General features: G+C 45.5%; 1 protein-coding gene across 1 annotated transcript in view; it reads right to left on the bottom strand.

Annotated features, from left to right (window-relative positions):
• Nucleotides 1-27548, bottom strand: part of ANKRD55 (ankyrin repeat domain 55) — a 142152-nt gene that overhangs the window by 69802 nt on the left and 44802 nt on the right. Inside the window, exons 6-7 of the mRNA XM_029619627.1 lie at nucleotides 16384-16512; nucleotides 3090-3274 (exon numbers count right to left, since the gene is read on the bottom strand). Of these exons, the coding sequence (XP_029475487.1) occupies nucleotides 3090-3274; nucleotides 16384-16512 (314 nt within the window). The remainder of the gene's footprint in view (nucleotides 1-3089; nucleotides 3275-16383; nucleotides 16513-27548) is intronic.

The raw sequence follows: 27548 nt of genomic DNA, 5'->3' as shown, positions 1-27548 counted from the left end.
TGGCCGGGCTGCATTTGACTTTTGTGCTTTGAGGGGGGGGGGGGGGGCTTGGGTCATCGCCGGGCGGGTCTTTTTAAAAGATTTTAACATTTTGGGAGAGTCAGGGTTGCCTCGACTGGCGGACCTGGTTTGAGATGGGGTCAGCATTGACCCCAGCTCAACCTCCCCATATGGCCAAGACTTTTTTTTGGGAGGGGGGGGGCAGTGGCCCTTTAAGGTGATGGCGGTCCCTTGAGGATAGGGCTGCCATTGTGTTAAAAGGGCGTTAGGGGCATTCTTATATTCTGTGGTTTTTCGCTGTGAGACAAACGAACACGCCATAGAGCGCAATATTTTTTCAGGGTAGGGGGCCCTACTGTAGCAGTGACAACCCCCCCTCCTATTATAAAACATTACAGCTTGATACATCTAGGAGTAAGTTTATACCTGAGACCAAGAAGGTGAGGTGACTTTCCCCAAGGTCACAACAAGCATCAATGGGATTTGAACCTTCACATCACAGATTCTTAGCCACTAGGCTATTCTTCCACTCTGAATGGTTGCCCATTAGATAAAGAAGTATATTTATTGATGATTAGTGAGGGAGAAGTCTTTGTAACTCTCCAACACTGAAACCATGAGTTATGGAAACTCCTTTCCTAATGACTAAACAGTGAGAATAAAAGGTACAACTTCAGAAGAACTGTTTTGAATTTTCTTTATGTTATATATGAATGGCATTTTATTTAAAATGCTAAACTGTTTTCTAATCTATCAGGTCTAGGCTGTTTTGGTTTGAGTGTAACTGTGAAAGCAGCTAACTCTGCGACATTGCATCTGATGTACTTCCATTGCATCTCATGCACTTCCAATTTTGGATCAGTGCTTAACGTTATGAAAACAAATAATTCTGTTGCACTCCTGCTCGCGGGCCCAACCACGAGCAGGCGCTTACCTTGCAGCTCGGAGGACGCGGCTGCTGCCTGTCCTTCCCGTGGCATGGGCCTCCCTCAGCTTCCTTCTGTGTGGCAGGAGTCTCCGCTGACGTCCTGCGTGACAGGGAGCCACCGCCTGCCTTCATCCTCGCCGCGGCAGGGAGCTGCGGACTTCAGCTTCCTTGGCAGCAGTACTATTTTACTCATTATTTATAATATGGATGTGGGCTCAATAATCATGACACCTTTCCATAATGTAACCTTACAGGAAATATCACATAGAATTTGTTGCGCACTCAGGCCTTGGCAAACTGTTGTGGGAGTGCTGGGGAGCGATCCTGCTTCCGGGAGATGAGATGTACCCTTAGGCCTTGGCAATCTGTTGCGCTGGGAGGCCATCTCTCATCTCGCCATCTCCCTACAGGCACTGGAGGCCTGCTTCTCAGTGGCAGGACGACGCCTTCGCTCCGCCTCCAGCGTCGGGCCTGTTCTTCAGCCCTGCTCCTGCATGTAGCGGCAGGGACGCCACTGTTCAGGGTCCTGCCCACTTCCCCTAAGGGGCGAGGACGCACCTTCCTTCTATATTTAAAAGGCCCGAGGCCCCATCTGAACTCTTCCCTGGGCATCTCCTCCTCTCCAGCCCTATTTAAGGGCTCTGCTTCCATTCCTTCCTTGCCTTTGCAAGGGGCTAGTCCTCCTGTGGACTTCCTGCTTTCTGCTCCTAATTGGCATTTCCTCTTTTCATCTTGGGATCCCTCGTCATTCATGTTCCTGGTCTCTGCTGATGTCTCGTCTGTTCCTGATGTTCCTATCGTCGCCCTTGTTCCTAATGTTCCGACGTCCTTCGTCTCCTATATCCAGATGTCTGCTGGCCCTGATGTCCGCCTGCCCTGATGCCTCATTCTTGATGTCCTTGAGTCCGGATGTCTTCCCCTTCTCCTGGGCTTGCCCAGCTCTCCTCGTGGTCTATGACCAGCCAGCGGGATGTGTAGGGCGCATAGGGGACAGTGTGGTCCGTGACCAGCCCGGCTGGGCTGTGTAGGGCACCTGAGGGACCTTAACCGCTTGTCCGCCCTCTTCCTGTTCCTGGACTTCCTGAGGGGCGATCGTCCGTCCTGAGCTTCTGTGCTGCTCTTCATTGAGTGTCCGTGAGTGGCAGGAGACCCTGTGCTCTCTCTGAGGTTTTGGACTTTTAATTGATGATTTTAGCTTGCTTTGCCTTGCCTTGCCATGCCACGCTGTGCCGTGTCATGCTTTGCCTTGCCATGATGTGCCTTGCTGTGTCTACAGTGTTTGAGTCTTTGACTTCATCAACTCCTGAGTCTCCACATTCCCTCGTCTGAGTCTCTACGTTCCAAGTTCTTCATCTGAGACTCACCTCTGCCTCCTATCTGGCTTACCACCTCTGCCGTTACCCAGTGACAGGTCCGAAAGGGCTTGGAGTGGTCGGAGGACTACTCAGAGACCAACCTTGCGTGGTTGGCCTCCCTGAGGCTGCGCAAGTCGGTAGGGGCCTGGGCTTCCGTTTCCGCCCAGACTAGGTTTCATCTCACCTGCCTCGGCGCTTCCTTGCAGCCAAGGGCACACTCTATTCGTCCCAGCGCGACAGGTTCCCAAGGCCTCCCAGCGCAACAGATTGCCAAGGCCTAAGGGTACATCTCATTTCCCGGAAGCGGGATCGCTCCCCAGCACTCACGCAACAGTTTGCCAAGGCCTCTGTGCGCAACAAATTCTATGTGATATTTCCTGTAAGGTTACATTAAGGAAAGGTGGCATGATTATTGAGCCCACATCCATATTATAAATAATGAGTAAAATAGTAATTACTTTTAGATTGTAGTCATGTTGTAATCAGTGCCAGAATTAGGCATAAACTACCTAAACTACAGTTTAAGGTCTTAAGATTATGAGGGGCATCTAATTACAAATGACTGAATTTCAAGTTTTACATTTTTATAGCAATGCTGTAAGGATCTCTTAAATTTGACATAGTTTAGGCCCTCATATGTCTTAATCCAGCCTCTGGCCTTGTCTTTCTACAAATTGTTCTTAAAAGTTGTTTTTCATCAGGAGGCCATAGAAAAGGAAATACTATCTATTAATATCGTAGAAGGTAATCAGATAGATAGGTTAAGGCAGCAGGTGGTAGCATCGGCAGAATGTTTCTATGGTTACCTGTCATCCACATCAAGAGCTTGGAGGTTGCATTCTGCCACTCTGGCCAGTTCACAGATAATATCACTGTAACCTGCTGCAGCCGCAATGTGCATACACGTTTTCCCATTCTCATCATCGTAGTTTATTATGGATTGACCTTGGTGATGATCTAGGATTATGGAACACAAAATTCTGTTTCCACTCTGAAACAGGAACAAAACACATTTTTGACATTTTGCTCATTTTGGCATTGATCTAAACATCAAGAGTACTGTGTTAGGGCTCTCTATGCTCCTATGAGCTATGCACATGGGTTCATCCATAAAATAGTAAAAAAAACTGACTTTGAGCAGTCTATTGGAAGCATTTTTACACTTCTCCACTGGTTACATTTACTAACAACATGAAAGTAATGAAAAAAATGTTACATTGGTACATGTATGTTTTCAGGTTAGCAGACATTGATTAAAGGAAAAGGACTATTGAATATTTATTACTATATCTGTAACTATATCAATGATTAGAACTTTTTTCCATGGTCAACAAATGACTGAAGACCCAGTATGGCAATTTCTTATGTTCTTATGACCATTAATTTATGCTGTGTAATGAACAATAAAATTGGGGGCGATTCTCCAGCTGTCCTAGAATTAACTAAAATGAACCAAAATGGATGCTATTGAATCATATCATATCTGTTTCTGGCACAAGCAGGACATAAAATGAGTAATGTTTACTGATGGTATGCAATTCCCTTGAATATTGTCAAACATGCAAACTATTCCAATTAATGCTGACATAGCACCATACTATAAATAAGTAGGTTCAGGCTGATGCTCTCCCACAAGTCTTTCTCTGGTTTCTGATGCTCATTTTCTCATAGTATCCCAGTTCATCGTAAGTACTGGATAGTTTATTTGTTCTTTGCATTCCTCTTTCAAAGGAGAGTTTGAGGTTTACTTCATCCAGAAGAGGGAATAGTGAAATCAGTTTTTAGAATGCTAGCAAGTAATATCTGGAATGTCTTTGTGTAACCTAGCTTAATATCTGGAATGTCTTTGTGTAACCTAGCTTACGAGAAATAGTATACTCTGTGTTGTAGCAGGCAGTAAAAGGAGCCTGTAGCTTTAAGGCCACAGAATGCTAGTTTCCCCTCTAAAAATCCCAGATCTAGTTTCAGATCTGCAGGCTGTTGAAGGGGAAAGCTTCCATGCTTCCAGGCTGCTGCATAAAAGTTTTACAACTTCAATTTGATTTTGCAGGGACTGAGCAAATACTATGTCAGGATAGGAGGTTGAGAAGAAGGGGAAAGGGACAGTATTCAGTTACATGTGCTTACTGTGTTGGATTTAGGGAAAAAGGTGCTCTGGGTGAAAATGGTTGATGCCCCCCCCCAAATGAAAGACACATTTATCATATGGGAACTTCAAAATTATAGTACATTGCAGATCTCTTTCTCACACATACAGACTCTCTAGCTCTCATACACACACACACACACACACAGGCTCTTTAGCACCCAGTCCCAGCATTCTTGTTGCCTAGCCCCTTCTCCCCTCCCTTACCTCCCAGTCTCCAGCAGTCTAGTTCTGTTCATCAAACATAATTTTATTTATTTATTTGTGTTTTTTATATACCGATATTCGTTTAGTAACATCACATCGGTTCACATTCAACAATAATTCACAACAGCGCTATATAATATAGGTATTAGCAGCAGTGTTTTACAGATAACATTCAAACTTAATATAGTAATGAATGTCCTTCTGCAGGAAGTTTCTCTAACTCTGTTAAACATTGTAATTCCAGGGCTCCATAAATAAACCTTCCCCGAATGAATGTGATACTGCAGCATAACCACGTCCAGTAAGAGGTGATTTACTGGAGAATAAACTAGGTGAAAATTTACAGAATTCTGTGCTTCAATATTTCGTGAAGTAAAAAAATAAAAAGATTTTTTGTTTTTAATTGTGTTTTGTATCATATATGCTACTGCTATAGATCCCTACACAGAAACTACAAGCTAGCAAAATACCTTACACTTCAGTCACACATGCAGAACAGAGATAGACCCTTGCCAAAACAGAATAAACACTAAACAGACTATAATGTATAACCGGAAACATGAAGGCAAAAAACTGAACTGGAAACCACTACAAGTCAAATTTTGTATGCAGTACAACAATGGAAAAACAGAAACATCACTGTTCCTCATGAAATATCAAACAACAAATCAAGAAATATAAAACCATACTAATATAAGGAATACATATTTCAAAATATCTGATGAACAGAATAACATCCAATAATTAAAAAATCATATTAACATTTTTAAATATTTACCAAACACCAATAAAATATTTTAAAACAGCAGACACATCCAATAATTAAAAGTAGTAAGGATAAAAAAATCTTCTGCTCTCCATACCTGGGAACTTTTGATTTCCAGTCATCTTGAGAATGTGTTTAAAAAAGGATTGGATAAGTTCTTGGAGGAGAAGTCCATTACCTGCTATTAATTTCACTTAGAGAATAGCCACTGCCATTAGCAATGGTAACATGGAATAGACTTAGTTTTTGGGTACTTGCCAGGTTCTTATGGCCTGGATTGGCCACTGTTGGAAACAGGATGCTGGGCTTGATGGACCCTTGGTCTGACCCAGTATGGCATTTTCTTATGTTCTTATGTCCTGGATTAATGATGGAGGGGGAGGGTGAACAAACTTTATCTTCTCTCTCATATACACACACTAACACACATGTTCATTCTCGCTCTCTTACACCTTACATATTCAGTCTCATGCACACTTCCTCACAAACTCACATACATGCTCACTTACTGGCTCTCACTTACACATTCTGTGGCTCTCTCTCCCTCACTCACACATAAGCTCTCTCACACTTTGTGGTTCTATTTCTCTCTCTCTCTCTCTCTCTCACACACACACACACACACAAACACAGAATCTTTTACATACACACTCAGTAGCTTTATATCCCACCCACGTACATGGTCTGTCAAACTCAGACAGGCTACTTTTCTCTCTCTCTCTCTCTCGCACACACACATACACACACACACACACACACACACACACATACACACACAAGCTCTTTCACACTCAGGTAGGCTCCCTCCCTCGCTCTTTCACATACACACAGGCAGGAAGACTCCCTCTTACATGCAGCAAATGGCACAGGTAGGCTCCCTCTCGTACTATCACACAGACCTGGCCTCTCTTCTTTCTTCAGCCACTGACTGCATTGGATCTGTCGGCGGTTCCACTGAGACTCCATCCTTGGTACTTCCACACTGGGGGAGGAGAACAAGATCCCCTTCAGTCAGCATTGCTTTTCCTTGTTTGCTTGATGTTGCGTTGGTGGACCACGGGTCAGTCCCATGGCCTGCTGCCCTTACCTCCAGGCTGGGCCAGCCCCCTTTCTCCTCCCTACGCCGTGTTCTCTTTCTGAGATGCGACTGATTGCCACACCTGCTTTCAGACACCTATCCACTCCCCAGCGATGGGCCCTCCTCAGAGCACGGCGGGAGGACGCACTGCGACTGCCCTCCTAGTTGCAGCAGGATGCTGCCAGATCCCCGAGTTCTCCCTTAGGGTGCGCATGCAACAACGGTGTTATGTTTCTGTTATGTTTTGTAAAAGTGTGAACCCATGGGCCGAGGTGAGAGGTGTCTCCGCCCACAGAGAGGAGCCCTGTGAGCCTCACTGTCAGTAGGCGCGGTCTCAGCGATGTCAGACACAGCTGTGGAATAGTTGTGGAATAGAAACTATTCTGAAGATCAAAATCGTAGAGCATATAGAAAGACATGATTTAATGGACCACAGTCAGCATGGATTTACCCAAGGGAAGTCTTGCCTAACAAATCTGCTTCATTTTTTTGAAGGAGTTAATAAACATGTGGATAAAGGTGAACCAGTAGAAGTAGTGTATTTGGATTTTCAGAAGGCGTTTGACAAAGTCCCTCATGAGAGGCTTCTACGAAAACTAAAAAGTCATGGGATAGGAGGCGATGTCCTTTCGTGGATTACAAACTGGTTAAAAGATAGGAAACAGAGCATAGGATTAAATGGTCAATTTTCTCAATGGAAAAGAGTAAACAGTGGAGTGCCTCAGAGATCTGTACTTGGACTGGTGCTTTTCAATATATATATAAATGATCTGGAAAGGAATACGACGAGTGAGGTTATCAAATTTGCGGATGATATAAAATTATTCAGAGTAGTTAAATCACAAGCAGACTGTGATACATTACAGGAGGACCTTGCAAGACTTGAAGATTGGGCATCCAAATGGCAGATGAAATTTAATGTGGACAAGTGCAAGGTGTTGCATATAGGGAAAAATAACCCTTGCTGTAGTTACACGATGTTAGGTTCCATATTAGGAGCTACAACCCAGGAAAAAGATCTAGGATTCATAGTGGATAATACTTTAAAATCGTCGGCTCAGTGTGCTGCAGCAGTCAAAAACGCAAACAGAATGTTAGGAATTATTATGAAGGGAATGATTAATAAAACGGAAAATGTCATAATGCCTCTATATCGCTCCATGGTGAGACCGCACCTTGAATACTGTGTACAATTCTGGTCGCTGCATCTCAAAAAAGATATAGTTGCGATGGAGAAGGTACAAAGAAGGGCAACCAAAATGATAAAGGGGATGGAACAGCTCCCCTATGAGGAAAGGCTGAAGAGGTTAGGGCTGTTCAGCTTGGAGAAGAGACGGCTGAGGGGGGATATGATAGAGGTCTTTAAGATCATGAGAGGTCTTGAACGAGTAGACATGGCTCGGTTATTTACACTTTTGAATAATAGAAGGACTAGGGGACATTCCATGAAGTTAGCAAGTAGCACATTTAAGACTAATCGGAGAAAATTCTTTTTCACTGAACGCACAATAAAGCTCTGGAATTTGTTGCCAGAGGATGTGGTTAGTGCAGTTAATGTAGCTGGGTTCAAAAAAGGTTTGGATAAGTTCTTGGAGGAGAAGTCCAGTAATGGCTATTAATCAATTTTACTTAGGGAATAGCCACTGCTATTAATTGCATCAGTAGCATGGGATCTTCTTAGTGTTTGGGTAATTGCCAGGTTCTTGTGGCCTGGTTTGGCCTCTGTTGGAAACAGGATGCTGGGCTTATGGACCCTTGGTCTGACCCAGCATGGCAATGTCTTATGTTCTTATGTTATGTTCTTATGAGCCTTTATTAAAATTTATATTTATTTATTTATTTATTTAAGGTTTTTATATACCGGCAATCATGAGAACATATCTTGCTGGTTTACATGAAACGGGAGTGCATTAAATACATCAAACTAGAACTGAGGTGACCGAAGGTACAGTTACAATTAACAAGGGTAGCAAAACTTGGTGAAGAGGAAGAAATAGGAAAGAATAAAATGGTTAAACGATATACAAGTCAAATTACAAGTTATGTGCAAATGGCATGATTAATGGCTGGATGTTTTAGAGGAGTCCTTGGATTGTGTCCTTGGATTGTGTCATTAAATTGTGTCTGGGAAAGCTTGCTTGAATAACCAAGTCTTAAGTCTTTTCCTAAAAGTTAGGAGGCAGGGTTCTAGTCTGAGATCTGTGGGTAAGGAATTCCACAGAAGGGGGCCAGCTGTGGAGGTGGCGCGATCTCTTAGGGTAATGTGTCTAGTCGATTTTGCAGGGGGAACTTGGAGTGTGCCTCTATAAACATCTCTGGTAGGTCTTGTCGAGTTGTATACTTGGAGAGGGAATTGAAGATCGAGGGAAGTGCATTGATGTATAGTTTTGAAAATGATACATATGGCTTTGTACATGATACGGAAGTATACGGGTAGCCAATGTAGCTCTTTCAGGATGGGTGATATGTGGTCTCTTTTTCTTGTGCCTGTTAGTAGTCGGGCTGCTGAATTTTGCACCATCTGTAATGGTTTGGAATAGGAAGAAGGCAGACCTAGCAATAGGGAATTGCAATAGTCTAATTTTGAAAAAATGACTGCCTGGATGATCGTTCTGAAGTCTTGAGCATGGAAGAGAGATCTTATCCTTTTCAAAACCTGGAGTTTAAAGAAGCAGTCTTTGTTTGTTTTGTTGATGTGTGCCTTGAAGTTTAGCCGGTTGTCCAATAACACTCCTAAGTCTCTAACTTGTGTGGTATGTAGGTTGGTAGGAAGAGCAATGATAGGTGTATTGTTCTCAGGAGAGATGAGTAGGATTTCTGTCTTGGAGGAATTTAAGATGAGGTGAAGGCTGTTGAGTAGTTGTTTGATTTTTTGGTGGCATGATTCCCAGTAGTCAAGAGTTTTAGAGTATGAGTCTTTGATGGGGATGATGATTTGAATATCATCTGCGTATAGGAAGTACTTTAGATTGAGGTCAGTGAGAAGTTGGCAGAGAGGAAGCAGGTAAATATTGAATAGAGTCGGAGATAATGAAGAACCTTGTGGGACTCCTATGGTCGAGTCAAATCTTGAGGATTCCTTGTTTTGGAGTTTAACTTTGTAACCTCTGTTATTGAGAAAGGTTTTGAACCAAGATAGGACGGTGCCGCAGATTCCTATGGACGACAACTGGTTTAGGAGGATGGCGCGGTTGACAGTGTCGTACGCTGCGGATAGGTCTAACAAGATCAATAGGAAAGAGTTTCCTTTGTCGAGGCCCAGTAAGATATGGTCTGTCAGCGAGGTGAGGAGGGATTCTGTGCCTCGATTTTTTCGGAAGCCGTGTTGTGGGGTGAAGAGAAGATTGTTGTCTTCGATGAAATCTGAGAGTTGAGAGTTCACTAGTTTTTCCATGATCTTGGCGATGAATGGGAGGTTAGCTATGGGGCGGAAATTGTTAGGGTCCTTCGGGTCTAGGTTAGGTTTCTTTAGGAGCGGTGAGATTGAGGCCATTTTGAGATCATCTGGGAAGGTTCCTTGGGCTAGAGAGCAGTTGATGATATTTTTCAATGAGGTGGCTATTGTGTCTGGAACAGATAGAAGTAGTTTGGAGGGGATGTGGTCTGCAGGATGAGACGAAGGTTTCATTCTTCTCAGGATGGCTCAACCCTCGGTGTGGGAGATGCAGTAAAGTAAAGTTCTGAGCAGAGGGGTATACCCAAGGGTGATACCTCAGATGTGAAGATCTGGTAGTGGCCCGCAGTGTGGGGTATGCCAGGAAGTCTTGCAGTAGTGTAGAACTACCTCAGACGTGTAGATCCAGTAGTGGCCCATGGAGTGGGGTACGCTGGAGAGGTGGTTATGAGGTGGTAGTCCGAGGTGCAGGGACCCTGATGAGGTTCCTGTAGAGGTGGTGTGGTAACGACCTGCAGGCAGGGTATACTGGAGTGGTTCCTTCTGGGATGAAGAGATAGTGACCCGAGGTACGGGGTACACTGAAGAGGATTCCACAACAAGGCTTGAAAGTAGAGATCCTGTAGAATTAAATACTCACAGGAGGTAGTTCCAGCAGAGGTCCCGAGAAGCGGGAGTGATAGAAGTCCAAGGTGGAAAGGCCCTCCAAGGAGCGGATAGCCAGAGATGAAGTAGGGCGCGTATGTGTGGGCGGTGTGCGCAGGGGGTGTGTGTGTGTGTGTGTGTAATATTTTGCAAATTTGTGCAGTGACAAGATCAGGGCTTCCCCAGTTCCCTCCCACTCTGCTCCAATTTAGGAGCGAACTGGGAGGGAACTTTCCTACCCCCTACCCTAACCTCCCTTCCCCTCTCCTCCCCATCCTCTAAATTCCCCTATTTTTTTTTTTACCTTTTTTTCTTCAAGTTACTTCAGGGCCTGACCTGAAGTAACTTGCGAGTGTCGGCAGCTGGCCGGCTCGCGAGGATCCAGGACAGCGATGAATGGTGCTGTCCTGGCCATCCGCCCCCCTTGGCTCACCCCACTCTGCCCCCTGGACTGCCCCTCCCCGCACCCCCCAGCCTGCCCATTTGTCAGGGCCCAGCACTTATGTGCGCTTTGCCACTTACGCGCGTGGCCGGACCCTTTTTAAAATGTGCTCAGAGTGCGCAGGGCCCGGCCACGCGTGTAAGTGGCGATTTCAGCATGCATGGCACATTTTAAATCTGGCTGTAAGGTAGTAACCGCTGCACTGCACCTGCAGGGGACTTGGAGGGCCAAATGAATCCCTTGGCCAGGTTTTCTCGAATGTATTCTGACATAGCTTGTGTCTCCGTCTGGGAGAAGAGGATAGATTCTGACCCGTGGGGGCTCCGTGTTAGGTAGTAAGTTGATTGTGCAGTCATATGAGCGATGTGGAGGTAAGGTATCTGCGGTCTTCTTAGAGAACACATCGGAGAAGGATGCATATTGTGGTGGAAGGCCAGAAAGAGGGGTTGTGGTTGCCAAGCAAGGCAATGGCAAAACGGATTCCAGACAATTCTTATGACAAGCAGAGCCCCGAGACAGCTGAAGCATGGCCCAGTCGAAGTGTGGGGTGTGCTGCTGAAGCCAGGGTAGTCCCAATACTATGGGATGGATGGCCTTGTCTAAGATGTGGAACGATTTAGTCTCCACATGCAAGGTTCTGGTGCGTAGTTGAATGGGAGCTGTAGTGTTGGTAACTTCACCAGGAAGAGGTTCCCATGAATTGAAGAAAAAAATAGGGGAACTGGAGACCGGATGGTAGGGATCTGCAGATGTTCTGTGAGCTGCTTTAGAATGAAGTTCCCACCAGCCCTGGAGTCCACCAGTGCCATGGTATGGAACTCTTGATTGTCCATCTTTAATGTTATGGGAACTGTCAGTGGAGGAGATGGCGAGGTCAGGCCTAGGAGAAGTCCTCCATCAGATCCTAAGCCTGGAAGTTTCCCAGACATACCAGGCATGATGCAATAGCATGGCCCAGCTGGCCACAGTACAGGCAGAGGCCAGACTGCTGTCAACGTCAACGTTCTTTAGGTGAAAGCCTGCTCCTACCCATCTGCATTGATTCCTCCTCCGCTGGATTCTACAATGGGTTTGGTCTAGGAGAGGATGAACGTCTGGCTCGGGATGGTCCTAGTGCAGCCTTCTGGGATATTCTGGACTCCAGGGAGCGCTCTTGTAGTCAACGGTCAATGTGCCCAGTAAGGTCAATCAGAGAGTCCAAGGAGGAGGGCAATTTGCGAGCCTCCAGCTCATCCTTAATCCAAGGACTCAGCCCTTCAAGGAATATAGAAGGGGGATAAAGACACGATGGATGCGGTCCAGAGAAGAGTGACCAAAATGGTGTGGGCTCTGTATCAGAAGACCTATGAGGAGAGGCTGAAGGATCTGAATTTGTATACCCTGAAGAGAGGAGGTGCAGGGGAGATATGATACAGACCTTCAGATCCTGAAAGGTTTAATAATGCACAATTGTAGGCTTAGGGTTCACAAAATGAAACTTCAGGGAGGACAACTCAGAACCAACGTCAGGAAATATTTCATCATGGAGAGTATGGTGGATGACTGGAATGCCCTTCCAGAGGAGGTGGAGAGGATAAAAACAGTGAAAGAATTCAAAAGGGCATGGGATAAACACTGTGGATCCCTAAAACTAGAGGATGGAAATGAAGAAAAGATTGCATGGAGGTAACTTGTTGTTGCAGCGGTTACTACAAGCCTATATGTTGTTAATGCAACTCCATCAGTGCTCTCTGCTTCAGTGGCAGGGGAAAAGGGGAATGGGATTCAGACACCAACCAAAGAGGGCTCCAACTTTTACGGTCTGGGGAAACAAATAAACATGGGGGTAACTAGAGCATTTTTTTCCACCTGTTGTTGGTAAGAGCAGGAAATTTGAACAAGGAACTCCTCAAGAAGAAGATCATTTGACTTCTGACAACTTAGATTTCAATATATTTATAAATGATCTGGAAAGAAATACGACGAGTGAGGTAATCAAATTTACAGATGATACAAAATTGTTCAGAGTAGTTAAATCACAAGCAGATTGTGTTAAGTTGCAGGAAGACCTTCTGAGATTTGAAAATTGGGCATCAAAATGGCAGATGAAATTTAATGTGGATAAGTGCAAGGTGATGCATATAGGGAAAAATAATCCATGCTATAGTAACACAATATTAGGTTCCATAATCGGTTCAGTGTGCTGCAGCAGTCAAAAAAAGCAAACAGAATGTTAGGAATTATTAGGAAGGGAATGGTTAATAAAACGGAAAATGTCATAATGCCTCTGTATCGCTCCATGGTGAGACTACACCTTGAATACTGTGTTCAATTCTGGTCGCCACATCTCAAAAAAGATATAGTTGCGATGGAGAAGGTACAGACAAGGGCGACCAAATTGATAAAGGGAATGGAACAGCTCCCCTATGAGGAAAGACTAAAGAGGTTAGGACTTTTCAGCTTGGAGAAGAGACGGCAGAGGGGGGATATCATAGAGCTGTTTAAAATCATGAGAGGTCTAGAACGGGTTAATGTGAATCAGTTATTTACTCTTTCGGATATAAGAAAGACTAGGGGGCACTCCATGAAGTTAGCATGTGGCACATTTAAAACTAATCTTTTTCACTCAACGCACAATTAAACTCTGGAATTTGTTGCCAGAGGATGTGGTTAGTGTAGTTGTGTTTAAAAAAGGATTGAATAAGTTCTTGGAGAAGTCCATTACCTGCTATTAATTAAGTTGACTTAGAAAATAGCCACTGCTATTACTAGCAATAGTAGCGTGGAGTAGACTTAGAGGCAGATTTTAAAAGCTCTACGAGCGTAAATCCAGCTGGATTTATGCGAGTAGGGGGGGTTTCGGCGCCGAGCCTATTTTGCATAGGCCCGGCGATGCGCGCAAGCCCCGGGACTTGTGTCCCGGGGCTTTGTGAAAGGGGCGGGGCGGGGGTGGGACCGAGGTCTCCAGCACAGCAGCCATGCCGGGGGATCACATGCCGGCACTTGGCCGGCATGCGCAACCTACGCCTACCCGGAGGCAGGCGTAACTTATGGAATAAAGGTTAGGGGGGATTTTAGGTAGGGCTGGGGGGTGGGTTAGGTAGGGGAAGGAAAGTTCCCTCTGAGGCCGCTCCGATTTTGGAGTGGCCTTGGAGGGAACAGGAAAATCCATGGGGCTCCTCTAGGGCTCGGCGCGATGGGTTGCGCACACAAATCTACGCCCGTGTGTAGATATTAAAATCCAGCCCTTAGTTTTTGGGTACTTGCCAGGTTCTTATGGCCTGGATTGGCCACTGTTGGAAACAGGATGGTGGGCTTGATGGACCTTTGGTCTGACCCAGTATGGCATGTTCTTATGTTTCTTATGTTACTGGTTTGCCGGAGAAGTATAACAGTGAAGAAAAAGTCAATAGATGGATGCTTATTACCTCTGTTTTCCCTCAAGATAGAGACTAAATTATGAAACTTTTCTTTAGAACTAGGTTAGTTTTATTTCATGGTCATTCTCAATGGTCATTCTCAATGTCATTCTCAATGGTCATTCTCAATGTCATTCTCAATGGTCATTCTCAATGTCTCTAGAGTGACACAAGATCACAGGAAGAAATTTCTTGCAATGTGCTAGGAAGCTTTAGCACTATGGGCTAGATTCATCAAACTATTGCATGTGATAGAAAGAGGGGTGTGTTTTATGGTAGTAGCTTATTTATCACAAAGGGCCTCATTTTCTAATGCTAGCGCACGCTTGCGCTATCAGCGCGCTGCTAGTGCAAACATGCGCTAATGTCATCGGGGCGGAGTCGGCCTCAGAAGAGGAGGCGTCAGGGCATCACCGGGGCCAACCCTGCAAAAAGGCGCAGACAGCGAAAAGGTAAGGAGCCTTTTCGCTGCCTATTTCGCGCCCAATAACTACACCTTTTATGGTGTAGTTATTGGGTGCGACGCCGGCAGCGATCGCACCGTGGAGGTGCGATCGCTGCCGGCTAGCGTAGGACCGCACCCCCGTTTCGGCCACCCGCCCCTCATTATCGCATTTTTCTAAAGTACCGCAGGCCTGCGATACTTTAGAAAATGAAGTGCACTATCTTAGCATTTCACATAGGTATTATCACAGAGTGCACTAACATTTTGGTAAGTGCCACAATTGTTGTAATTCCTAACTACAATGAGAGAGAGAGAGAGAAAGAGAGAGAGAGTCCATCAAGCTAGGTTGAGAGAACATTGTACAAATCTCATCTTTGGGTGAGTTTCCTCACTCCGAAGGACCTCAAATCTTCACAAGAGTGCACTGTTCTGTTCATATGTCTCACTCTGAATGTCAAAGTGGCTCCTAACCCCTTCACTAATACCTAAACCTCACCTCGAGTAGCTAGGTGGGCCTCCTATAGAGGTATAAATAGCTAACTACTATGAGGGCTTTACAGTTAGTCTCTGTCTCTGTCTCTTTCTCTCCCCTGTCATGGCAGATAGCTTAAAAGATTAACAATGCTATGTGTGAAAACATTGCAAAGTATGATAAAGCCATGTTGCACATCTTAATGAAAAAGGTGTAGTTATTTGCTGCATTAAAACTGTGTGATATGGTGTTGCAAAGACAGCCCACTTGACCAGAAATCCTGCCTCAAACTCCACCCCTTTTCTAAATTAGCATTGCATTATGGTGCTTTTCATATGCAAAAAAACACCTTAACGCATGTGAAAAGTCCATAACGCAGCTTGGAAAATAACCCCCTATGCTTGCAGATTGTTTTCCATGCAAATGTATTTTACTTTTGAATAAAGTACAATATGTTTTTTATGAGTCTTCACAGTTGCATTTCTTTTTAGATTCTAAAAAGCTACAGGAATAGTAATTTGTTGGTTTACATTTTGGCTCCATTGGCAATGTAATGTGATATTAATCACTGTTAACCTTTATATGTGAGTTTTCTTACAATATTTTCGCATTTTGTTCATTGCATGGAACTTATTTGAATCTTTTATATTTTGTGGACTCTTAAAGACATACTGAAAGGAATAATTTCTTATTTGTTTTTATTTTTGTTTTGTATTTTGTGATGTAGTTTTGTTTTCTGAATGAAGTATATACTTGTGCTAAATTTAAATTCATATAAAAATAGTTATTTTCCCAGTGTTATTCCGCAAGTTTCCCCCAAGCTGTTATTCACTCAATATACTGTTTAAATATTTTTACAAATCTTTATTTCTGTGAACCCTTAACTCCCACTCTACCAAACTTTAAGTAAAAAGCATTTTGCACAAAATAAAAAGGTCAAAGAAACAATGTAACATATATAACCATTACACTATTCTGATCAAAACTTAAATTAAAAGATAAACGTACATTTTTCTACCACAGTATGCCTTCTGAAAGGTTTTCTCACAATCTGACATCAACATTTAGTATCAGATGGAAGTACTACAGTATGTTTCATAGAAATACCTGGACTGCCCAGTGGAGAGCTGTTTTAAAGTCTTTGTCCACCAAAGTTGGATCAGCTCCTTTCTGTAGTAAGGTTTGCACATGTGGAGGGCGATTATGGAAAGCAGCCCAATGAAGTGACGTCATTCCCTAGGTAATTAAAATGCATGAGAATTATAACTTACAGCTAAAAAATTGTAACTAGCATTATAGGAGACATAGACAAAATATAAGTTTCTAGTGGTGTTAAAATTACAGATCTTCTAAACCAGGGATGGCTATCTCCTGTCCTCAAGAGCCACAAAAAGGTCTGGTTTTCAGGATCCCCACAATGAACATGCATGAGATATAGTTGCATATACTGTCTCGACGCTGTATGTAAATATATATATTATATATATATTTCATTGTGGGTATCCGGAAAAGCAGAACTCTTGTGGCTTTTGAGACCTGGTCTAAAGAGCCTGATTTAAAAAACAGAAAATTTCACAGTGGAAAATTGTATGCAAACATTTGTGATGTTTTATACAGATCTCAGACTTGTTACAGGTAGCAGAATGCCAATATTAACATTCTATTAAGTTGATTAAAACCTAATTTTATAATGTGTAATGTAACACTTACCAGAACCCTGAAAGACAAGAAATTCAATAGTAAGATTCAGGATTACTGTGGGCTTATGTGGAAAAAAAGAGGACCTCACTTTCATATACTAGTGTTACATATGCCCTGTAGCTCACCATACATTGCACACTTTCTACCCTAAACAGAATTATCTAATACTGCAAGTGATTTATTTCACAGTATGAGATCTGCTAACGTTAAATACCACCATGCAACACTTCCTCTGCCTTACTCAACAATGTGACTTTTTTATGCCAGACATGGCTGCCTAGTATGGGGCGGATTTTAAGAGCCCTGCTCGCGTAAATCCGGGCGGATTTACGCGAGCAGGGCCCTGCGCGCCGGTGCGCCTATTTTACATAGGCCTACCGGCGCGCGCAGAGCCCCGGGACTCGCGTAAGTCCCGGGGTTCTCCGAGGGGGGCGTGTCGGGGGCGTGTCGGGGGCAGTCCCGGTCGTCGCGGCGTTTTCGGGGTGTGTCGGCAGCGTTTTGGGGGCGGGTACGGGGGCGTGGCTACGGCCTGGGGCGGTCCGGGGGCGTGGCCGCGCCCTCCGTACCCGCCCCCAGGTTGCGGCCCGGCGCGCAGGAGGCCCGCTGGCGCGCGGGGATTTACGCCTCCCTCTGGGAGGCGTAAATCCCCGGAGAAAGGTAAGGGGGGGGGTGTAGACAGGGCCGGGCGGGTGGGTTAGGTAGAGGAAGGGAGGGGAAGGTGAGGGGAGGGCGTTAGAGGATTCCCTCCAAGGCCGCTCCGATTTCGGAGCGGCCTTGGAGGGAACGGGAGTAGGCTGCGCGGCTTGGCGCGCGCCGGCTATACAAAATCGATAGCCTTGCGCGCGCCGATCCAGGTTTTTAGCAGATACGCGCAGCTCCGCGCGTATCTACTAAAATCCAGCGTACTTTTGTTTGCGCCTGGAGCGCAAACAAAAGTACGCGCTCGCGTATTTTTAAAAAATCTGCCCCTATATGGGGAGGGCAACAAGTCATTAATCTGCCCCTATATGGGGAGGGCAACAACATTTTTTCAGAATAATCAAAATATGCAAATTAACCAGGTTCTTAGACAAAATTATGCACATATAGATGATGAATATTCATTGTGGATATCCAGAAACCCAGACCACTATAGAGTAGATTTTAACACATGGACGCGGCAATTTTATGACATGCGCGTGTTGCTGGGCGCATGTTATAAAATACGATACCCACGCGCACATGTGCGCCCGATTTTTATATCGGCGTGTGCATGCGCGGGCGGGTCGCCACTTGCATGCTCAAGGTGGGGATCAGGCCTACCTCAGTTCCCTCCCAGTCCACTCCAATTAAGGAGCAGATTGAGAGGGAACTTTCCCATCCCCCTCCCTATTCTTCCTTGCTTTTCCCCTCTCCTCCCTGACTCCTAAACCTACCTTAACTAACCTTTGTTTTTTTTTTAATTTTGAACTTACCTGCTCCTCTGAGCAGTAGTAAGTTCTGTGTGCTGGCCAGCTGCCGACATGCGCTTTCCCAGGACAGGGCCCATTGGCCACTTTCCTGGCCCACCCCTGCCCCTGGCCTGCCCCTTTTACCGAGCCTGGCACTTCTGTGCATATCGGGAAATACGTGCGTGGCCAGGCTGTTTTTAAAATATGCTCGGCGCGTGCATGGCCCAGCCACGTGCGTATCCCTCGATTTTTGTGCACGCTGTGCTTTTAAAGTTTGGCCTTATGTATATAACTAGGTCCAGAGAACCTTCTAACACTCTGTGACTTACCCCCAATTATGATCCCCCTGGTCTGAGAAGCTGGAATTCTGATTTTCCCTTGTATGGGCATTCAATAATTTTGAATCTTAGTATTGAATATTTTTTTCTTTTTAGGCTGTCATTCTCTAAATGTTATTTGTTTTCAATGTAATTAAAAAAAACCAACTGTCTTTTGATTCTTCTGTACAGATTATTAACAACAACAGAACATATTTGAAATGATACCCTGAGGCAGATTTTATAAATTTGTGTGAGCGCGTACTTTTGTTCGCGCACCAGGCGCGAACAAAAGTACGCTGGATTTTATAAGATACGCATGTAGCCGCGCGTATCTTATAAAATCCAGGGTCGGCGCGCGCTGCCTGTTCCCTCCGAGGCCGCTCCGAAATCGGAGCGGCCTCGGAGGGAACTTTCCACTCCCCCGCACCTTCCCCTCCCTTCCCCTACCTAACCCACACCCCCGGCCCTATCTAAACCCCCTCTACCTTTTGTTGACAGATTTATGCCTGCTGAAAGCAGACGTAAATCTGCGCGTGCCAGCGGATTGTTGGCGCGCCATCACCCGACCTGGGGGCTATTCCGGAGGCCTCGACCACGCCCCCAGGCCGGTGCCACGCCCCTGGTCCAGTCCCGAACCGCCCCCTGATCCCGGACACGCCCCAGACACGCCCCTTTTACGAAGCCCTGGGACTAATGCTCATCCCGGGGCTGTACGCACGCCGGCGGCCTATGCAAAATAGGCGCGCCTGCGCGTGCAGGGCATTTAAAATCCGGCCCCCTGTGTATATCCAGAGAATCAAATACATTTTTTTTTGGAAATCAAAATAGCAATGGCTGGCCTTGAGAAGGCAGCATAAAAATGCGGTTGACAGAACATAAGAGCTGTGTGAATACAGGCAAACTTCAGGCTCTGATGGGAATATAACCATCATTTTGAAGAATTTAAGTGGGGAATCCTGGAACAAGTGACAGACTCTTATACATGACTGAATCTAAGGGGGTCATTTATCAACTCGCGTTATGGCTTTTTCGCATGCGTTAATGTTTTCTAGTGAATAAGCCCCTTCAGGATGCTGTTCAGCAGGTATATCAGAGCTCTGGAATCAAAATCCTCCTCCTCACTCTCAGAATCCAGCTGACCCTCCTCTAGATTTATCAAAATGCTATAAATATAGGGAAAATAGCACCTGCAATAAAAAAGGGGTGTGGACAGAAACTCAGTGTGGGGTTGGGGGGGGGGGGGGGTGTTACATACACAGTTAGAGGTACGAACAGCAAAGTTGACATCACTGAAGATTTTCTGTCGTTTGAATCGATGAAAGGTACAAGAGGAGATGAATTGTACAATGCACTCTCTACCTAGCTTCAAACAAACTAGGTAGAGACAGAGGGCCGGATTTTATAAAATTGCGCGAGCGCGTACTTTTGTTCGCGCACCAGGCGCGAACAAAAGTACGTTGGATTTTATAAGATACGCACGTAGCCACGCGTATCTTATAAAATCCGGAATCGGCGTGCGCAAGGGGGTGCACATTTGTGCAACTTGCGCGCGCCAAGCCTGGCGTGCCCTTTCTGTTCCCTCCGAGGCCGCTCCGAAATCGGAGCGGCCTCGGAGGGAACTTTCTTTCCACCCCCCCGCACCTTCCCCTCCCTTCCCCTACCTAACCCACCCCCCCGGCCCTATCTAAACCCCCCCTACCTTTGTTGGCAGATTTACGCCTGCTGAAAGCAGGCGTAAATCTGCACGCGCCATCACCCGACCTGGGGGCTGGTCCGGAGGCCTCGACTACGCCCCCGGGCCGCCCCAAACCGCCCCCTGACCCCGGACACACCCCCTCCCCGCCCCTTTTACGAAGCCCCGGGACTTACGCGCGTCCCGGGGCTTGCGCGCGCCGCCGAGCCTATGCAAAATAGGCTTGGCGTGTGCAGGGGGGGGGGGGTTGGGGTAGGTTTTCGGGGGGCACGCGCGTATCTTGAGGGGAAGAGCCTCTGCAGAGCCTATTCCAATCTGAAGGGATCCCAGAGCCCAGCAGCACAAAGGCTGGCTCCCTCCCGATGTCATATTCCATAGTGAAAGTTCATCATTCTCCCTCAGAAGCTAACTCCTGCCAAAACTTTACCTAGGTTATAAACCCTTCTAGACCACTCCTCTAAAGGATCATCTTTCCAACTCTCTTAAAGGGCAGCCTACACTAGAACCCCTTAACAGCTGTATCCATAATATTTCCATTAACCAGCATATAACATAGGTCAACCCTATTTCTTCTGCCATCAAGTGGCTGTTCACTGGTACTGTAGGCCAAAACTATTTTCCTCTTCCAAATCTCCAACAGAGACACTAAAAGGCTTCCCCACCCAAAGTCTCTTAAATTAACAAACTTCCAGATGTGGCCACAATTTGGGGGTCCTGTCACACTTACATTGGTGGTCAGGGGGGATCCAGGTAGGGCCCCATGGTCTGGATGGGACCTTGTTGAGACTCCAGGTGGAGGCAGATTTGAAGACTCCACTGCTGGTGCTTTATTTAGGTTTTTGTTTTTTTTTATCACAGCTGAGCATGGAGGAGGGTGGAGGCCAGCAAGCGAGGAAAGCAGGAAGTGCTGAGAAGTGGAAAGGCAGCAGCTGGAGGTGTGCCAGCTGCCTCGTAGAAGAGGCTCCCTACATTGCTCTGGGGTGGGGGAGTTTGGGACAGCCCTTGGAATTTGGTTTGGGTTTGGCTCAGGCTCTGAAGTTCTTTGGAGGGGATGGGGAGCGTGAAAGCGGGCAGTTCCTGTACATAGCAATCCTCCCCATTCTCGGCAACCAGCTCACGGATAGAAGTTGGAAATTTACAAACTTCCACCAACAAGTTGGCTGCAAGAAGAGGGAGAATCACTGCATGCAGGAAGCAGACAAGAGTGTTTTGCATGCATCAGTTGGCAGAGGAGGAGGACTTTACCTGGAAGCCAGAATTTGTGTAGGAAAGAGCTGCATGTGGCTTGTGAGATGCTAGTTGGCGACCCCTGATCTATAACAATTCCCTTTGAAAAGACCTAATGCATGTCTATTTACAAAACCAAGAACAGCTTTGATCATTCAAGAAGTATACCTTATGTTCTAATCAATAACCTTGCCTACTGCCAGCACACAATCCTCCACAGAAGCATTTTCTGGAAGTAGGATTCTTACCCCATGTCTGCAAGTTAAAACCTCACCATTTTCACTAGATGGAGGTTTTCCCCCTGAACTGACCATCCTGGCCAGATTTGCTGACCAAAGCCATCTTACCCAACTACCCCAGGTGGGAACCTGGCCGCGGACCCGGATGCTGATATCAGATCCTTCAGCATATAAATGCTCAGGCCTCGCTCCATAGCGTTGCCTTTGCAACAGGTCTCCTCGTACTCGTTGCCTCCGTGTTTTGCCTGAATCTTGAGTTCCTGTTTGTTTCCTGGTTCCTGTGTCCTTCGTTCGTCTCGTCTGTATGTTGGATTGACTTCCCGGCTTTGACCACTTGCTATGCCAGACCTTGCCTGCCTTTTCCAAGCCTGACCACTGCTACGCCTGACTTTGCCTGCCTTCTCCAAGCCCGACCACTGCTATGCCTGACCTCACCTGCCTTCTCTAAGCCCGATCACTGCTTCACCTGACCATGCCTGCCTTATCCGTGCCTTGACCACTGCTTCGCCTGACCATGCCTGCCTTCTCCGTGCCTTGACCATTGCTTCGCCTGACCACTCCTGCCTTCTCCGTGCCCTGACCATTGCTACAAATGACTATGCTACAGACTTTCCTGAGTCGCCGCTTGCTACAACTCTCATTTGCCGCCAGCTTTGACTCCATTCTGACAGTGATGCCTCTGTCCCTGCCCTCTGGCCTTTTCTTGCTCAAGCACCTTTAGTCTCTCCTCATTCCCTAGTGCTTGAATTCCTGTATTGAATCCCATCTGGGATAGACCTAAGCCATCTACCGGCTGCTGCCTCTGGGCTGAACCACCTACTACCTCTTGTTAACCTCGAGGCCCACCTAAGTCCTGCCGGCCCCGGCACCCAAAGGCTCAACCCGAGGGGAACATGGGCTGGTATAGGTGAAGCTCCAGTGGCTCTCGCTTCAGCCCACTCCACCTGCTGATGGTGGGGACCCGTAGGCCCTCACCTGCGGGTTGGGTTGCTTCAACCTTACCTCAGTCCAAGAATCCACCTACAGTGCAACAATAAATCCCCAACAAATAAACTACAAATAGAGGCAAACAGGAAAACAACTCCAATTTCTCCACAACTCTGCACACCAAACACACCCAGCCTTTCTCACAGCATTCCCACAATCCCTTGAGAGTGACGTGAATCTGGAACTAGTAACATCCATGAGAACAACTCCACCCAGAGGTAGGAAATTATGTTGTCATCGCCTCTAGCTGCCTCAGATCAAGTTTCCCAAAATTGAACTGCCTCTTACTGAACGTTCTGGATTTGGGAAGAGAGAGATTTGATCACACTGCTAGCATAGCTAGAGTTTGGATGGTGCTAGGTTTTTGTTTCTGTGTTATTAATATTTTAGTTTATAAATCATTTCTTCCTGTGATTCAGAATGTTGTCACCCATCTTGGGAATAAACCTTAAATTCAGTCAGATTCACATATCAACAGATTTTTTTCACCTATGAAGAGTCACAAATTAGTGTCAAGAGGATGAGGGGCTGGTGTCAAATAATCATTGATAACTGATTATGATCAGGGCTGGCTCTTCCATTAGGCAAACTAAGTGGCTGCCTAGAGCAGCAAAATTTGGGGAGCAGCAAAATCTCAGAAACCTCCAGATGCCACCTACCCACTTCTAGAGAAGGTCTAGTACTTCTGGGTCTGCTTTACCACTCACCACCAGTGGCAGTTAAGCAAAAGCACTCTCGCTGTCTCTTTTCTGCCAGATCTCTCTCTCTCTCTTGATTGGAAAGGAGATGTCAAGATGTGCTCCTACTCACTGTCCTACTCCTCTTCTTCCCTGGGTCTGGCCCTAGATAGTTAATGACTGAGGCCACCCTTGCTGTTTTCCTGGTCTTCTCTCCTCCTGTCTCACCTGATAGGTAAGTCGATTTGAGCAATGGGGGAGGGAGAGGAGTGGAAGGCACGAGGGTGAAGGGTCACTTAGGGTGTCTGATAGCCTTTCACTGGTCCTGTCTGTGATGCTTTCCCCAAAATGAAATTCAACGTATTTTTCCCTAAATTGCTTTTTGCCTTTAACAATATGAGGGGTGTGCACTTTAAGTTTCTTCGTTTTGTTTTGTTTCATTTGTTTAAAAAAAGAAAATAAATGAAAAACAAAACAACAAAACAACAGGAAAGGAAAAGGGCCAGGGTCCCTCTCCCTGCCAAACAACACCCGTGCCATGGCTGTCAAAACTCATAAACTGAAGCCTGCCCTTGTACAACAAAATGGCGCTGACCTGAGGGCTTGCTGGTGCCATTTTATAATACCAACCCTGCACAGCAGAACTGCCTGGGGATCGTTCCGCCCCCACAGAGGGGGCAAGTTGGGTCCAGGGCTAGGGAAAGGCCTAGGTGGACTTCATTATTAAATTTTGATGATGCCTGCCCTGGTGATTTTCGGGTTGGGGGCAGAAGGCCAGGGCCGGTGGCTACTGCTTTATTGAAAACTAAACAAACAAAACAAAGCTAAATTTAAATATTGTGTTTATTTGCATTTTGTTTTTGTTGAAACTTTCTGCTTCATTTCAAATGAAAGCACATCCCTAAAAAAAATACAAGAGCACTCACCAGTCCTTTTAGAGTTTGAGAGCAATGAAGTCTTAAGTCCCTGTAACTCTTCTAGTTTCTCAGCCTGAAATTGACTGACAAAGGCTGTAAACTCTGAGAATACTCTGCAAAGAGGGCAGAAGCAAACCGAAGCAAACCAAAAGTTGCTTAGCTTGCAATAGTCTCAAGGAAATGAAGTGTATTTTTGCAAGAAGGAACTTTAAAGCCTACTTTCACAAGCAAATTGCAGTAGAAAGCTTTTTTTTTCAACAGCATTGTTTTTTTAATATGCAAATATAACTGATGTTTAATGAGAATTGATTCTTATGATTTCAGCCTGTAACTGTAGTTTACAGCTATTCCCACAGAAGTCTTACTATCACTCAGATACCAGAAACAACCTTTCACCATACAAAGGGACTGATGCAATACCGTGTGCTAGCCGTTGCGCAAGACTTAACACGTGATTGGACGATCGTCCATAACTCCCGATCCAATATGGGGATTAGCGCGTCCAAAACGCATGTCCAAACCCCCGCGTAGATAATAGCTAACAGCTGGGGTATATCCTCAACAGTGTGGATAGGAATAAATAGGCAGATTGGATGGATCAATTGATCTTTATCTGCTGTCATCTACTATTCTACTATACTGTATATTAGAACATAAGAACATAAAAACATAAGAAATTGCCATGCTGGGTCAGACCAAGGGTCCATCAAGCTCAGCATCCTGTTTCCAACAGAGGCCAAACCAGGCCTCTGTTGGGATGTGAATCATTTTTATAACGAATTGAAATATCGTACGATATTTCTTAATTTGTTATATATCGGTTAAATCGTGAAAGGAACATTTTTCCCCCGAATATTCGTGAAAAATCGTTTTTCGGTTTAGTGTGCGCTAACTCCCGCTAGCGCGCACTAACAAAAAACCGTTTATTTTTGTTATTTTTTGTTACTTTTTATTTTTTGTTAGTGCGCGCTAACGGGAGTTAGCGCACACTAAACCGAAAAACGATTTTTCACGAATATTTGGGGGAAAAATGTTCCTTTCACGATTTAACCGATATATAACAAATTAAGAAATATCGTACGATATTTCAATTCGTTCTAAAAACGATTTACATCCCTAACGGGAGTTAGCACGCACTAAGCCGAAAAACGATTTTTTACTAAAAAAAAAAATGTCGATCCGCGGGAAAACAAGATTTTCCTGTGGCCACATGAACCCAAAAGCGCAAACGATCGGGCACCCGATGCACATCACTACTGTATATTACTAGGTTACTTTCTAGGGACTACTTAATCCAACACCAGTGCCTCAGAGGCTGTTCAGAAGGTTGGGAGTCTATTTTACTGTAGTTTCAGGAAGAGTAAAGAGCATGAAAAACCGATGGATCCCACATACAGGTTATTCACAAAAATCTTCCAGTACACAGGCAGTGCAGGAGCAACAAGAGCAGGGATACAGGTTGCTGAAAATAACCTTTTCATTAAGGATGCAAAAAGGATGGCCAAGAAACCCAGAGGAAAAACATGCAAACTTTGATAATGGATTCTGTAGGGAGGGAGAGGTATTACATTGAGGCATAATAATCATGAGGAGAGGGACGTTTGGTGCCTGCTGGCTGGCACAGCTTATAGATTTGGGTAAAGGATCTAGATGTTAGCTAGAGCAGTGGGAAAAGGTGGTAAACTACTGGTTACCTCAATACCAAAGATCTATTTAAGGGGGTGTTTGGAAAGGTTCCAACGTAGTTCATGGAGTTAATGAAAAATCTTAGGAAGGCAGCTCAATCTGCCACTTTTTTCAGAAGGAGTGAAGGTACAATTATCCTTACAAAGAACTTCAATTCATGACTGAGAAACTGGTGTAGGAAAGCAGGAACTGATATATTGTAGCCTAGAGCTCACCTGGGAAAATAAAAATCTATATAGAGCAGATGGCTTATATGCTTGCGGAAAATGTACTGTCATTCTTAGTCATCATCTCAAGTGCTATTTCAACCAGAAATTCAACTGAGCTTAGGGAAATGCACAAATTACCTTTCTCTGCAAACATAGAAGGGAAATAAGGTAAGCTCTAAAAGCATGAAAGTTCAAAATCAACTATGCAAGGGGCTTGATTTACTAAGCACTTTCCCACAGAGGCAGAATGGGAGAAAAGCCTTAGTAAATCAGGTCCTAATATTGATATCTGGAATATGGCAAATAAGAGTGAAATAGAGATAGTTAATGAAATAATGAAGGAAAAGAAATAGAAAAGGAAAGTAAGAAAGTAGATAACAAAGAATCATTTCCTTATAATTTAAATCATGTGCTTAAACACATGGGGGAAGATTTTCAAAGGATCACGTGCGTAACATATGCGCGTAACCCCTGAAAAGCTGCCCCTGCGTGTACCGAGCTTATCTTGCATAGGCTCAGCGGTGCGCGCAAACCCTGGGATGTGCATATGTCCCGGGGCTTCGAAAAAGGGGCGTTCCGGGGGCGGAGAGCCGGCCCAGGGGCGTTCTGGGGGCGGGGCCGAGGCCTCTGGAACAGCCGCCGTGCTGGGGGATGGCGCGCCGGCAGCCAGCCAGCGTGCACAAGTTATGCCTGCCCAGAGGCAGGCGTAACTTTCCTGATAAAGGTAAGGAGGGGGTTTTAGATAGGGCTGGGGGGTGGGTTAGATAGGGGAAGAGAGGGGAAGGTGCGGAGGGCGGATGGAAAGTTCCCTCTGAGGCCGCTCCGATTTCAGAGCAGCCTCGGAGGGAACGGAGGAAGGCTGCGCGGCTCAGCGCGTGCAAGTTGCACAATTGTGCACCCCCTTGCGTGCGCCGACCGTGGATTTTATAACATGCGCGTGGCAGTGCGCGCATGTTATAAAATCGGGCGTAGATTTGTTCGTGCCGGGTTGCGCAAACATATCTACACCTGCACGCAGGTTTAAAGATCTGCCCCATGGGGTTCATATGCAAAGGTAAATGCCAGTGTTTGAATTTTAGATGGATAACTCATGATCCATCTAAAATTTAGCTAGATAATGTAGGGTTGTTCTGGGACTTTTCTGGGTGGAGTTAAGATAGCCAGATAAATTATCCAGCAAATTCTG

Source organism: Rhinatrema bivittatum, chromosome 1 (genome assembly GCF_901001135.1).
Source record: "Rhinatrema bivittatum chromosome 1, aRhiBiv1.1, whole genome shotgun sequence".
Taxonomy (NCBI): Eukaryota; Metazoa; Chordata; class Amphibia; order Gymnophiona; family Rhinatrematidae; genus Rhinatrema; species Rhinatrema bivittatum.
The sequence above is the reverse complement of the archived record's forward strand: the minus strand, read 5'-3'. Positions and strand labels throughout refer to the sequence as shown.